This window comes from Micropterus dolomieu, linkage group LG13 (genome assembly GCF_021292245.1).
Source record: "Micropterus dolomieu isolate WLL.071019.BEF.003 ecotype Adirondacks linkage group LG13, ASM2129224v1, whole genome shotgun sequence".
Classification (NCBI taxonomy): domain Eukaryota; kingdom Metazoa; phylum Chordata; class Actinopteri; order Centrarchiformes; family Centrarchidae; genus Micropterus; species Micropterus dolomieu.
The window spans coordinates 5,056,927-5,071,009 of NC_060162.1; the positions used below are offsets into that span (position 1 = coordinate 5,056,927).

Below are 14,083 nucleotides of genomic sequence, written 5' to 3' on the forward strand. Positions count from 1 at the left end.
CCTTTTGCAAACCACTGCACCAAGTCCAAACTCTAGTGTTGTGAAGGTTAAGGGTGTCACCATAACTTTTTTCAGACTGCTGCTGTCTTTTCCTGCACAATGCAGAGATGTTACAGGTCCTGAGCGGCCATCAATGTGTCTGGTGGTACTCTTAATGAGTACAGTAATGACAACATGTCTTACCGACTGATGTCCCCACTCAATGCTTCAAGGTGTTTCATCCATAAGGGTTGGTTCATCACAGTCCATGATTAGACCTACCTGTCCTGTCATCACCAAACTAATAATGGGAGGAAAGAGCCCATCAATAGACTGACTACAAATCACTAGAAGACTCTTTGTGTGTTATATTATATATTCTGAGTGCCACTGTCCTGGAAATACTCCAGAAATACTTTTAGTCTTAATTAAATGGAATTCTGTTTTGGGATTGCAGTTTTTAGTTGGCAAACTTGGTTGGCCGACAGCTAACAGACTTATTGCCATTACAGTATATTGCTTTTTTGCAATCAATCACAGTTGTTTCAACATATTTTTAATCTACTTGGATAATTGATGTTCTTGATGGGTTAAAAGCAGCTGTTTTTCTCTGTGTAATTCAAAGCTAGTAGGCACATGTAGTTGTGTTACAGTTTGAAAAAGATTAGTATTTGTGGACAAAATGTCAGGGACTAATCTTTTAAGGGTACTGTACCCATTTTTCACTAAAGTTCTAGAAAATTTGTCTCTATTTCTAAACAATCAACAACACATGCAGGTTATTAAGTACACCTGCTGCATACATCCAAACATAAGATCCCTGCAATAAATCTAACCTTGGCGAAGCTCATCATATTATTATACTAAAATGTGCTTATTCAACTCTTTTTTAGGTGTCACTGACTTTGCATCAACTCACTGTTTTTTGAAGATAATAAAACTTATTTGATGCACACATCTGTGGTTCTTTCAGATTACAATTAAAATATCAAAGACTAAAATCATTTGATCATTTTTAGTCTGAAAAGGCTCAGTGAGATTCCACAGTTTTTTCTTCTTTGTCGCCATTTGTTATTCCCCTCTAAGTAAAGCATTAATAGATTACAGTTTGTATTGGCTTCAATGAGAAGTTGGGCTCAGTGTCAAAATGTTCTTTTGAAGTTCTTTTCACTGTGCGAAGAAATACTGCTGTCAAGAATTTGTGACAGACAGCCTTTAATCAAGCTAAACATGCTTTTCTCCTTCTGTCCCTACAGGCTGATGGTCTCTTCTACTGAGCTCTGACAGGTCTGAGGATCTCTCAAATTTTAAATCAACTGTCTCCGTTTCAGCACTGTCCGGCTTCAGCCATCCAATGGAATTAGACATCATTACTTAATCATTAGTTTCCTGGCAGCTGAGTGGCTTTTCAGCAACAAGAAACTGCCGTAAGTCTGTAGACTAGAAAGAAAGAAAAATAGGTAGCTTACATTTGTAGCACCTGGTGGAATAAAAGCTCAAAAGAGTTGAATTAAAAGACTTTCAGTGCCGCTACCCTCGTGCCAAGATGGATGAAACACATAACAACAGGACTTCCTTGGTTAAAGGCGCCAAGGACATCGCTAAAGAAGCCAAGAGGCAAGCTGCCAAAAATTTAAGCAAAACTGTTGATCGAGCCTCAGATGAATACTCAGCTCATCGCAGCTATAACCGTTTCCAGAATGAGGATGAAGAAGAAAACGACTACAACACTTACACTCAGCAAGATGGTCACTATGCTGACAACGCTGCGAACGATGAGGAAGGGGCCTCTAGTGATGCCACAGAGGGCCACGACGATGAAGATGAGATCTACGAGGGGGAGTATCAAGGCGTGCCTGCCCACAATGATGGGAAGCTGCGGGACGGTCAGGTGGCTCTGGGCCAGCCTGTTTCTGACAGCCTAAAAAGCCGCAAAGAGCTGGAAAATGAGAGACAGGCAGATGAGGAGGAGCTTGCCCAGCAGTATGAGCTGATCATGCAGGAGTGTGGCCATGGGAGATTCCAGTGGCAGCTGTTCTTTGTACTTGGGCTGGCGCTCATGTCAGACGGCGTGGAGGTGTTCGTAGTGGGCTTTGTCCTGCCCAGTGCAGAGACAGACATGTGTGTCCCCAACTCTGGTGCCGGATGGCTTGGTAAGGATTTGCATTACAGTGGAAATAACTTGGTAAAATATGCACACTTCTCCAAGTTATTTGCAGTCTATCACAGATACACTACACCTAATGTGCAAAAGAAGAAAACTAATTACCTAGGCTATAAATATTTATAAATAAACATCTATATAAATTCTTATCATTTTTTGCCCAGGTCCCCTTAGGGCTGTGGTTCTCAAACTTTTTCTGTCACACCCCCCTTCAGAAGCCAAAAAATTCAAGACCCCCTACCCCAACAGCAGTGGATTTAATTTCAATCATTAATAATTAGCAAAATATTCTTGCTAGCATCAGGGCACTTTTGTTTGTGTGTGTCACCACATGAATCATATTCATGCAACTTTAGGTCTGCTCAACAGCCACGACCCCCCTGAAGTGGTTTCTGCGCCCCCCAGTTTGAGAACCACTGCCTTAGGGTCTCTGTACTCACATCAGTTTCACATGTGTGGAGGCTGGATAAAATGCAGAAGCCTAAAGAGCAACTTGAAAATCACATCCAAATTTCTTTCCACCATCAACATTCAACCTGGTGTTGTCAGCTTCGTAATATGAGTGATGACATCCTAGAGCAGTTTCGGTTATTTCACTTGAGAGATTTTTGTTTACATCCCTGCTTTTGTCACTGATTTGAAGTGGGCAAGACTCAACTGAAAAAAGTGGAATTTCCTTGCACCAATTAGAGTCTAGACTCTGTAGACTCTAGAGTCATGCTAGCTGCTCTGTAAGTCTGTACTTAGGCACAAAGGTGCTTTGAGCTAAATGCCAATATCTGCATGCTAACATGCTCACAAAGCTGATAAAGCTAATGTGCTGATGTTAAGTGGGTATAATGTTCACCAAGTTCACCAGCTTACTTTAGCTTGATAACATTAAATGTACTCATTTAGCAGACACTTGTATCTAAAATGACTTACCAGAGGTTTGAACTTCTGACCTTCTGTTCACAGGGATATAACACTGCTACTGCACCATTCAGCTGCTACATACAGTATTAATATTATCTTAACGTTAGCACTAAATACAAATTACAGATGTCGTTGACCAACATTTACATCTTATCAAACCACACCCTCACAAACAAGCAGATGTGTTTTTGCATCGAACTCTAAGAATATTTTTTATCCTGAATTTTATTTTGATTGTTTCTTATTTTGTCATACATATTCAATGTTATAAAGAAATACCTACGATTTAAAATCAGGTTCAGAAAACATCTGACCATAAAGCCTCAAATTTACAGTAAAAGACACTACTTAATAGGATTAAACAGTACTTACAGTGACAACCAAGCATAACATGATGGAAAACAGTGGTGCCTGTGTTCAGTGATGGAAAGAGGAAGCAGGTTACAGCCAGCATGTATATTGATTTACTGAGTGAAGCTTAAAGCACTTAACTTCATCTCGCATGTTCTGAATCTGTATGTGAATTGTCTGAGATTTGGATTAATTGCCAAGAATAGTGTGACTGTCACACAGTCAAGATCCTGAATAGCTTATTAGTAAGTGAGAAATCGTGATTTTTAGGTATGGTGAGCCATCTAAAATTCATCTGGCACTGCTTGCAGAAGCGACAGATTCAGCTGAAAGTCAACGTTGCCGGCATAGAAACGGATTCTGATTGATGCCTTTGGAAGGAAGGATCTGACTGATAGAAATATTTGGGTGTTGATGAAATGTGTTTCACTTGTAGCAATCTGCTAATGCTGTGGGTTGTTTATGACATGCAGGGTTGTGCATGGAGAGTAGTGGTGGGTGACACTTTCAAATGTAATCTCACTGCTTTAGTAGTTTGCCAATGGGTTGTCATAGCACCAGGTATTTGGATACATGAGTAGGAGGTGTGTGAAGCTAGATGGATCTCTCCCACACTAGGGAAGAGTTGTGTGTTTGTATGTTTGAATGTGTGTTATTTGGCTTCATTATTCCTCTCACTAATATTAAAAATAGCTGCATAGCACTGGTCAGCTTTCTCAACATACAGTGTTAAATTAGAGCATTAGTCACTTGTCATTCCCATTCAAACATCAAAAGAAAAAAACAAACATCTTTTTTTGTCTTTTCACAATATGATTGTGTGGTTGTGTAACTAAAAAGAGAACGCTAACCTTGTTTGTTTTTTAGAGGCAGGATGTTTTATTATTCACCCAGATTTCACCCGTATTCTGACTCATCTCTCAGTGGGAGACAGGAGGGAGAGAATAGAAAGAATGAGTCATTTTACCAACTCACTCACACACCGCATAAATAATAGATGTGTGTATAAGCTCACTTGTGAATGCACTTAGAGGAATGAACCTTACACAGTAGAAATGATTGTTGTTTTTTACCATCGTTTCTCTGTGACAGTTAGCAACTCTTTAAGAGGTCAATAAGAGCCTCTTCAGTGGACATCTGGCTTTAAAGAGACTGAAAATAATTGAGAAAAATAATTAAATATAGAAAATGATACAGAGATCATCCAGCAGAGTCAAATTTTTTAGCTGAAATTGTACAGAATGACCAAGTTTTGAGCATTATGGGGCTTATTAGAATCATTATAATGAGTGCATTCATTCAGATTAAATGAATCCTAATTGAAAATAACTGAAGCACATTATGTGCCTAAGAACCAAATAAATTAAATAACGTTATAAAGAAACATCGGAACAATGGAAGTAAAGCAATGTGCTTCATTATCCTTCCAAAATATTAAGTTTTGAAATCATAAGTTGTTCAAAAGAATCAGTGTTTTAACCTACTGAGATCATTGTATAATATTGTGTGTCATTACAATAGCAGAAGTAACAAATGAATTGGGGAAAATTAAAGTATTTAAATCAATAGGCAAAACACCTGCCATTGAAGCCCCAAGTGGTCTCTTCTTATTCTTATATTCTCATATAGGCTACAGTATGGGATCAGTAGCAGTAGAGTCTCGTATGGTGGTGTGCAGATGAGCCCAGAGGAGAACGTATATAAAACAAACTAAACTTTGTCACACAGTGCAGTGAGTTTGTTTATTTGAGCTCGTAATGCTTCCATCTTGATTGTTTGCAGTTAGCTTAGTCATATATAATGCTGAGAAGATGAGAGTTGTTCTTGAAAGCAGTACGTACCAATGCAGACCAAATTTAAAAACGTATGGTAGGAAAGGTTTATCCGGTTGTTCTTTGACAGCACTAGTAATGACAGCAAACTTCAAAAGAAAGCACGTTAACATGGAGCACTGAAAAGTGCAAACAGGCTGTCCTCATCAGAGTCAAAGCTGTTTGAAGCACTGAAGGTGCTCAAATGTAGCAAAACTATCCTGAGTGGACTGTTTTCAGAGCCGTTACCAGCCACATCCAGACTAAATCCTGCCAGGAATATTCTGAAATGCATTAATAATGAATAGCATGCACATAAATCATTTTAAATAAAAAAATAAAGAAAAAATGCAAACATGAAATGGAAATTTACCTTTTAACAAAAAACTGCTTTGTATAGATTTATCTAATATTCCCAGAGCAGTTCTGAACATCTTCATTCATCACCAGTCTCCATTGTTGTCATTACACTTTGTAGTTTTCTTTATGACCATATAAAAAAGTTATATTATTGAAATCCAGTCATACTTTTTACTAGCATTTATCTCCATAATCTATTCCAAATACAGTGCCTTTTCTTAAAAAATTGCCTTCCCTTTCATATTATATAAAAGGTGAGATGCTATCGAGATATGGGATGTGCCAGTTTTTTTCTACCTGCTCTTGTCTGTCCTCTCTGTTACCCTCCTGCTGTAATCCCTCTCTTACACTCTCTCTGTGTCTCCATGCAGGCGATCTGAAGATATGGGCTAGAGTTAATCTCTGCAGCATTGTGCTTCTCTGCAGTTTAGCTATGGTAGACTGGCTCACGTACGTCCCCAGAGAAACAGAGGGAGAGCGCTGCTTTTATATACTTCCTATCAATGCCCCCCTCCCTCTTTTATCTTCCACCACATATAGCTCTAATTTGTCTGTGCATGTTTTCCTGCGCCACAGTTAGCATTTTGAGAATGTTCAGTGTTCAGTAAAATGCATGCTTGCAGATCTCAAGGAGTACATCTGCATTAGGGGAATGCATGGAGGCGCTTTGTGTCATGATGTGATGCCAGTCTCCTTTGCTTTGCGTATTGTGGTTACTTTACCTGTAAGACCACAAAAACCATTAACAGTGCAGTTGAGTTAATCAACACAATGCAGTAATACATAGGCTCTTCTGCAGCCTGTTAGCTAATTAAAAAGCCCAGGGACAACAACATTTGCTACCACCTCTTCATTCACTGTCCTCCTCTCTTTCTCCTTCACAACAAAACACCACCACGGGATCTATTCACACATTCACTGTCCAGAGAAAGAAGTCACAATTTTTGTGTGTTTCTTGTAGTATGAAGTATTCATAAGAGTGGGCGACAATAAAAAGTGAAGAATTCACCTTGTAAGATCTCTCTGTCACTGTGCTGATGTCAATGATCAAACTCTTTAGGTTTCTTTGGGTGACTAATTAGCTGATCAACATATCATTAAAAAAATATAATTGTTCTAGCTGGTGTAATTAGCTACACTGTGTTGAGGGATCATACTCTTTACTATTATCTGTGAGAAAAGATGCATCCATAAAGTGAAATCTTAAATGTTTCAGTTTTGAATAGAAGGACAAATGATGTTCTATGAATAACAGTTTTTTGATACCACATGTAGGTCATATTGTAAAAAACAACAACTCACAATTAAGCATTTGCCAATTATAAGTACAAGACATTGAAAAATGATGACATCTAGAAAATCTCGTCTTTGGGCAAAAGATTAAGTGTCAACCAACCAATGGCAAAATGGCTGCAACGCTGGCAAGCATGTCGGCAGCCTGGAGTCGACAGCCATGCTAAATGCTAATGTCATGCACATGCTAGAAATGAGATGCCTACATCCTGAAATAGTCTGCAGCTGAGACAGAAATCTGTCAAACCTGATCAGAAATAGCAAAAAACATTCTGCACAGCATGAAAGAACCAGGACTAAATGGGAAATATGTTTTTATTGTGGATGGCAATGTTAGTCTGTCAGTTCAATTAAATTTTATTTATATAGCTCCTATTCACAACAACAGTTATCTCATCGTGCTTCCTCCATGAGCAAGCACTATGAGTCCTCCAATGCAGACTGAAATAGCTTAACATCTATTGGATGAATGGCCATGAAATTTTGTACAGACTTTCATGGTCCCCAACAGATGTATCCAACTGACTCTGAGCCCCTGAATTTCTATTGCGTCATTATCATTACTAGATGACATTGTCATATATGATCATTATAGCAGCTATACAAAGTTTTTTCAACTAAAAGTACTAGGCTGCGTGCACACACATGCACAGAAATGAGTGATAAAAAAGGGATAAAATTATTTCCTGTTCCTGAATGCTACAACTTGGGCATGTTTTGTTTCTATAGACAGCGTGATGTTGAGCAATGGAACAACAGTTAAAAATCACTCCCACTTGAAAGAGTTTCAAATGAAATTATGGCTTTGTCAGCTATTACTGATTTGATTACATTTCCAAAAAAATAAAAATGAAACATTTAATTGCTAAAAATTCCTCCAGCTATGAGTAATACCTGTTGCAAACAATCTAATGTGAGAAATCGTCAAAAAAGAGAGAGTCAATAATATTTCTATTCCCTTCAAAAGAGAGATGGCATTGTTCCCAGACTATTTGTTTCACTGCGTTTGTGGATCAGGTGAATGTTACTTGGTCTGAAGATTTTTTTGACATTACAATTTGTTCTCATAGTATGCTGTAAACATGTAGATGATTGTAAATGAGACAAAAGTCTGAGTATTTTGAGTGAACTCCATCAGTCCGAAAACAAATCAGCAGGTGTTGATGTAATTAATACCCAAGGAATGTGCTCGGTCCTGTGGGTCCACTCCCCCCTGCCCTCCCCCACAGCTCTCATTCCCTGCTGCAACCCACCTGTCAATCACACACTGTCCTCAGGGATTCCCCTCATCTGTTGAAATCCTGAAGCGCTTACATAATGTCCTGAATGTTCCCGCTGAGGAAATTCATGCTTGATTCAGCTGACTGATGTCTGTCTGCCTGCCTGCGCTCTCCTCTCATCCATGCCTGGACACTGCATGGAGGTGTGGAGAAAAAAACAGAGCAGAAAGGTGTCAAGAGAGAATTACACTTACACATAAGAGCTAATTAATGTAGAGAAAAAAAGCAGCATGCCTCTAGACTGGCAGGGGAAACTTAAAAGAGTTTGCTGAAAGAGCCCCTCTGGATGCAGAGAAAAACGGCATAGTGTTCCGTTAAAAAGAGCATAGACACTGTCTGCTGGGAGCTCTTGCTTAAGAAAAAGATTAGCGCTATAGTTCAGCAGGGCTCAGTACAACTTTACTAAGATTGACTATGGTGTCAAACCGTGGTGTTTCTGGTTTTAGTTGCCCAGAGGTTTCTGCTTCAACTGCTGTAAATGGAATTGAATTTGTGGTGCCCGCAGCATTTAACACATTTAAGAATTGTATTATCTTTGTAGAAACAGTGTCTTAGTCACTCTGGATAAGCTAAACACTTGGCATGATACCTCCAGGACTAAGTTGGAGAATATGTTTTTATGTTGGATGGTAATGTTTGTCAGTCAGTCCTCCACACCAGACTGAAATATCTCAACTATTGGATAGATTGCCATGCTATTTTGTACAGACATTCATGGTCCCCAGAAGATGCATCTTACTGACTTTGACCCCCAAAGTTTTAATCTAGCATGTTTCCCTCAGGATGGATTATAATGACTTTAGTGATCCCTTAACTAATGTTACTGCTATTAAAGGACTGAGGTTAATGGCAGGTTTAAAACCTGTGTTTTGATATATTTTATTCTGATGATATATATTCAATATTCAGTTGTTAATGTAGCTGCATGAGGCCAAACAGTTAAACACAATGATTATCCCTGTGCTCCACTAATTTTAATGAGGTCTTATTATGCTCATTTCAGGTTCAAAATTTTATTTAGGGATTGTACCAGAAAAGATGGTTAACATGGTTTAATTTTCAAAAAACACCATATTTTTGTCATTGTTGCAGCACCACTTTTCACTCTGTGTATTCAATGCTCTGTTGAAGCTACAGAGAGAAGCATCTCACTTTTATTTGATCTGTGTTGGGAGTTGCACATGCGCAGTACCTAGTCAAGGACTACTAGCCAATCAGAAGCAGAGTAGGGCGGGTCCTGTCAAGCAAGGCAGTATCCAGCATCCATTCTAGACTGGAGCAAGTTGTTTCAGAGTGGTAAGTTATATGTCATACGTATAACTGCATTTCCTCTACATCAAAGTAACAACTTTATGTCCATTGACTGCCTGGATGTCTCTAACATTATTTTTGATAGGATATTTTTATTGCATATTTAGGTGTTTGATTGTGTGCCACACAAGCTGCTATAGGAGCATTATGACGCGTGATACATAGTGATGCATATAGGTTACGGAAGTAAAGGCTGGACTACAATCAAGCTGTTTTCAGGCAGTTCAGGAGTAGTGTTTTCTGTGGTAACTCCCTTTGGGGTGGACGTTGGGCTTTTTCACTTTGCAACCCTATTGCATGCACAGAAAAGAAATATAACCCAATAAAAGACAAGTTAAAAACTGCTTGCTTGCCAAAAAGCACAATACCACCTCTTTAACTGACCCTCTCTAATTTACATATAAGACCTGCAATCTTCAGGAAAGTGGAGGTTTGAAGGTCTGACCTGAGCTTGAACCCTGCAAATCTAATCTCAGGAAGATTCATACTGCATCTCCGATGCCCCATCACCAGAACTACCCTCCCCCTTTATTACAGATACAAACCCATTCAAAGAGGAGCCATAAAACAAATGAGCTGTGATAGCATCTTCTTGAATACATGCGCTCAGATGTATTGTTTGTGTGTCGCTACACAAATCAAAAGATGTCACCAGTTTGTGCAGAATGCAGCGATGTTGATATTCAGTTTGATATTTGTAAGCTAGCGGTTGTGCTGCTTGCTCTTCATATCCTGCAGCCTATAGGAGAGCCTTCTCTGCAGTAGCTGTGCATAGATAGATCCAGTGGCTGTCACCTGTAATGAATCACTAGCTCTCAGCATCACGTCTGTGCAGCTTGATAAGACCCTCTACTTTCAGCATATCTCTCCTATCACCTCAAACACGGAGAAAAAAAGAAAGAGGAAGAAAAAAAGAAAAGGCTTATTTTCCTCTGTCTGCATTATTTCTGGTGCTGCCTCGTCAAACAATCGCATGTCCCCCTCCACATACATTAGCATTTTTATTAGCACGTAGAGGGTAAAGTGGATTATTTACTGGCCTGACAACCCCCACCCCTCTTTACCAACCTTTATGCTGCATGTTGCCGGAGAGAGGAAGAGAAATGACCCTGACTTCCTGCGGGAAAGCAACAGCAAGAGACACCTGGACTTTAAAAGCAGGGCTGCGAGGTCATCAAGGCTGCTCTCTTCCCCCCACAGTCACTTTAACAAATATACGTTACCAGACAGTCAATTCAGTCAAACAGTATTAAATTGGAGTCAACTGTTTTCATTTTACTACAAGAAGTGTTTGATATACGGACAATGGTTACTAAAGACATATCAAATTACCATATTAGATATCGGTCAATAGATAAATTAAATGCAAACACATCTTCCATAAAATGGAGCATTTGTTAAAGTATATAATTGTCTGTTCAATCGAATAGCAGCGGTTGTAACTTAATCTTTTTACACTTAAGTTTTGTCATGTAATGTGGTTCCTCAATGTTTGCTATCAGAGACCGACCTATCATAGACTGTCTACACCCAGACACATGGACTATCACAATTAGAGTTGTAAAATGGAAAACTATACCTTCAGTCCATTCAAAACGCAATCAGATTGATCTACAGGGTTGAGTTAATCGATTCCAGCTCTGCTGTTTATATAGACTTACATTTTATGTGTCCTCTCAGTGACCTGTCGATAGCTGGGAAATAACAGAACCAATTTCAGTTTGAGCTGTGTTACTCCACTGATGCACTTGGAAAGCACCACTTAATGATGATCAGCTGATGTTTAGCAGCTGTGTGTGTATTTGCGTTCAACTCTCTATGCATGCCTGTGTATATGTGTCCAAGACCAATGCAATACAAGGCCACTGATACCTGCATTGTCACTGGGTGTCAGACCAATCTAACAGCAGAACAAAAACAGTTAATCTTTAATATGGTGTCATTTCTTTCATTAATGTGTAATGGACACAGTGTACAATTGGCTCAGAGTACCTGTGCTACAGCTATGCTTTACTAGTTTTATTGTGATTAAATGTAAACCTTTCAACGATACTTGGACTTTGAAATTGATCTCCAGCACTTGCATTAAAAATAAAGGCAAAACCTTTAATATAAAAACATTACCAAATACTGTATAGTACAGTAAGGACTTGGCCATATCACAATTAGTTAGGTTTAGGCAACAAAAAAACTTGGTTAGGTTTAGGAAAACATCATGGTTTGGGTTAAAATAACTACGACACTTAACTGTTAAATTACATAAGTTAAGTAACAGTACATAACTAAAAACAATCAATATTTTTTTGTGGTTTCCTGGGTGAAAGTCACTCGTAGCATTCAAAAATGACACAGTTGGGCTACTCCTAGTGCTTTGAACTATGACTGCGATGCTAAAGGGCTTCCCAGTGCATTACAACCTGATGCCTTGTGGTCTTGGCCATGCGTCTATGTGACGACTTGCGAGTGAGAACAGGTTGTATTGGTGCATATATTAGCTAGTGAGAAACAAGAGATTGTGGCGCACATGCTAAATATTTGTTTGAAATAATTTAAAAACGGTATTGCCATTACATAATTTGTCCACCAGAGAACACTGTAAACTGTAAAATGTCCTGCTCAGTCAAAGATCTTCGTCAATAATGTTTGTTTCATATTATGTATTTATGCTTAACAACGAAAATCAAATGACAAAATTGAAGTCTAAAATATCAGCATTGTACTTGCCTAAAAAAGAAATGGGGGCAAATCCCATCAATACCAGTCGGGCAATAAATGTAATTCAGGTTTGGTGCAGCGAGACCAGTTGTCTGGTTCTCTGACATTTGTTTGAATTTGAAAGCTATGTGTGTTAAGGGTATACATGCACGAATGAGTGCAAGTTCAAATTTTCTCCTCTTTCCAAAGTGCGATATGTGTTTGATTCACTCAGCAGTTTCATTAACAAACATTTTACTCTAGACTATGAGTTCATTTACATCTTCCTCTCTCCCTCTCTGTTTCTAGGTAGCATTGTGTATCTGGGGATGATGTTTGGAGCTTTTTTTTGGGGCGGCTTGTCAGACAGAGTGGGCCGTAAACAGTGCCTGCTGATATCCATGTCTGTCAATGGCTTCTTCGCCTTCCTCTCCTCCTTTGTCCAAGGCTACAGTATGTTCCTCTTGTGCCGCATGGTGTCTGGCTTTGGGTGAGTTCACTCTTCTCTTCTCTTGAATATTTTTCTGCTTTACACCCTGTCCTCCTCAATGTGTTTGAGTGAGCAGAGCCCCTCTGAGGGCTTCTCCCTCTCCAGCCTGATATGTCTTCCCACCGGTTCCTCTACTGCCTCCCCTCCTCCAAAGTCAAAGCACAGGACAGAAGGTTATTCTAACTGTCTGGCACCAGCCCATCCTCCTCCCCTGAGTGGGAGAAGAGAAGGAACAAAGCAAAACAAAAAGGTCTGCAGAAATGAGCCAAGCACAGTAAATGAACATCTGTGTGTTTTAATGCTGGTGTGGATTGCTTGGTTGCCCACATCCTTCATAAATGAAGCACCCTCCCACCTCAGTGATCTGATATGCCTGTTCATATATAACTTATACAGGTCACCTTTATGTCAAACGTCAAGCTACTGAGCAAACCAATTTACAGTAAATCATATGAAACATGAATAGCTGTGGGACACAGTTTATACCATAGCATTTTTAATTGGACCAGTGGTGATGACTTAAGCTGATTTGGGTCTATGATGAGCCAAAATGTAAATGAAGGTCAGGTGAGGCTGTTGTGAGCTTGCAGACACTCGTGTGATTAGTCCAATGGCGGGTGGTTAGTTGGACCCAAGTGCAAATACAGGGTACGGGAGACAGTGTAAAAGCCTACTGGTTTATTACTGGTTCATGATGGCTGATGTAGCTTGACATGAGCAGGGGCAGTCTGGTTGCTTTTGGCGAGGTTCAGTTCCTGAAACAAGTTTGGCTGTAAATCCCAGCAAAATGGTCACTGGCGTTCCAACAAGTGCCATGAGATGTAAGGAATAATCTGGCGACGAGTCACAGGAAGTCCGGGGTATTTAAGCCATGATTTGATTGGACGATGAGGAACCAGTATGTAGCTGCGCCAAGTGCCCAAACTGTTGTCAGGCACAGTACACACCTACACACAACTACCAACACACACAGACAGACAAGAGGGAAGGAGAAAACATGGGAGACACAAGAAATACCCTAGAGCCACAGCCTTCTGCCAGAACACTCAGTTTAATCACCCTGTTGTGGCAGTAGAGTTACCTGATTTGCACTTTAATTACAGATGTATAAGCTTCTGTATGCAGGTGTGTATTTATGGTGGCAATAAAAGAAATGTATTAGCTGTGGGAATATGTAACATTTTTGTGGAAATCTGCCTAAACAGATTTTCTAAGGAAACGCTGGGTTTTCCATCTTTTTTCCAACCTCAGTCTGGGAGAAAGTCGATCCAGCATCGAGGTGTTGTTGCAAGTTAGACAAGATTCTGCTTGTTTCATTAAGATATTCCTTACCTCATACATTTTGCTACCATTGTATGTCTCAACAAATAGAAAAGAGAAAATGACAATTTGTCAAGTCACACAGACTGGGTTTCAGTGACCTTTACAGTAATGA

At 39.5% G+C, this 14,083-nt stretch overlaps 1 protein-coding gene and 1 long non-coding RNA gene across 3 annotated transcripts in view; one reads left to right on the forward strand and one right to left on the reverse strand.

Moving 5' to 3' along the window:
• The first annotated feature begins 1,525 nt into the window (after positions 1 to 1,525).
• The window catches only part of LOC123981817 (synaptic vesicle glycoprotein 2C-like), a 29,817-nt gene continuing 17,259 nt past the window's right edge, over positions 1,526 to 14,083 (forward strand). For both annotated transcript variants that reach the window (XM_046067012.1, XM_046067013.1), the window contains exons 1-2: positions 1,526 to 2,132; positions 12,468 to 12,648. In XM_046067012.1, the coding sequence (XP_045922968.1) occupies positions 1,526 to 2,132; positions 12,468 to 12,648 (788 nt within the window). The remainder of the gene's footprint in view (positions 2,133 to 12,467; positions 12,649 to 14,083) is intronic.
• On the reverse strand, positions 8,128 to 11,190 carry LOC123981818. The gene is made up of 3 exons (XR_006827834.1): positions 11,126 to 11,190; positions 10,533 to 10,667; positions 8,128 to 8,286 (listed from the first exon to the last, which is right to left on the reverse strand). It is a non-coding gene; the product is annotated as an uncharacterized LOC123981818 (long non-coding RNA).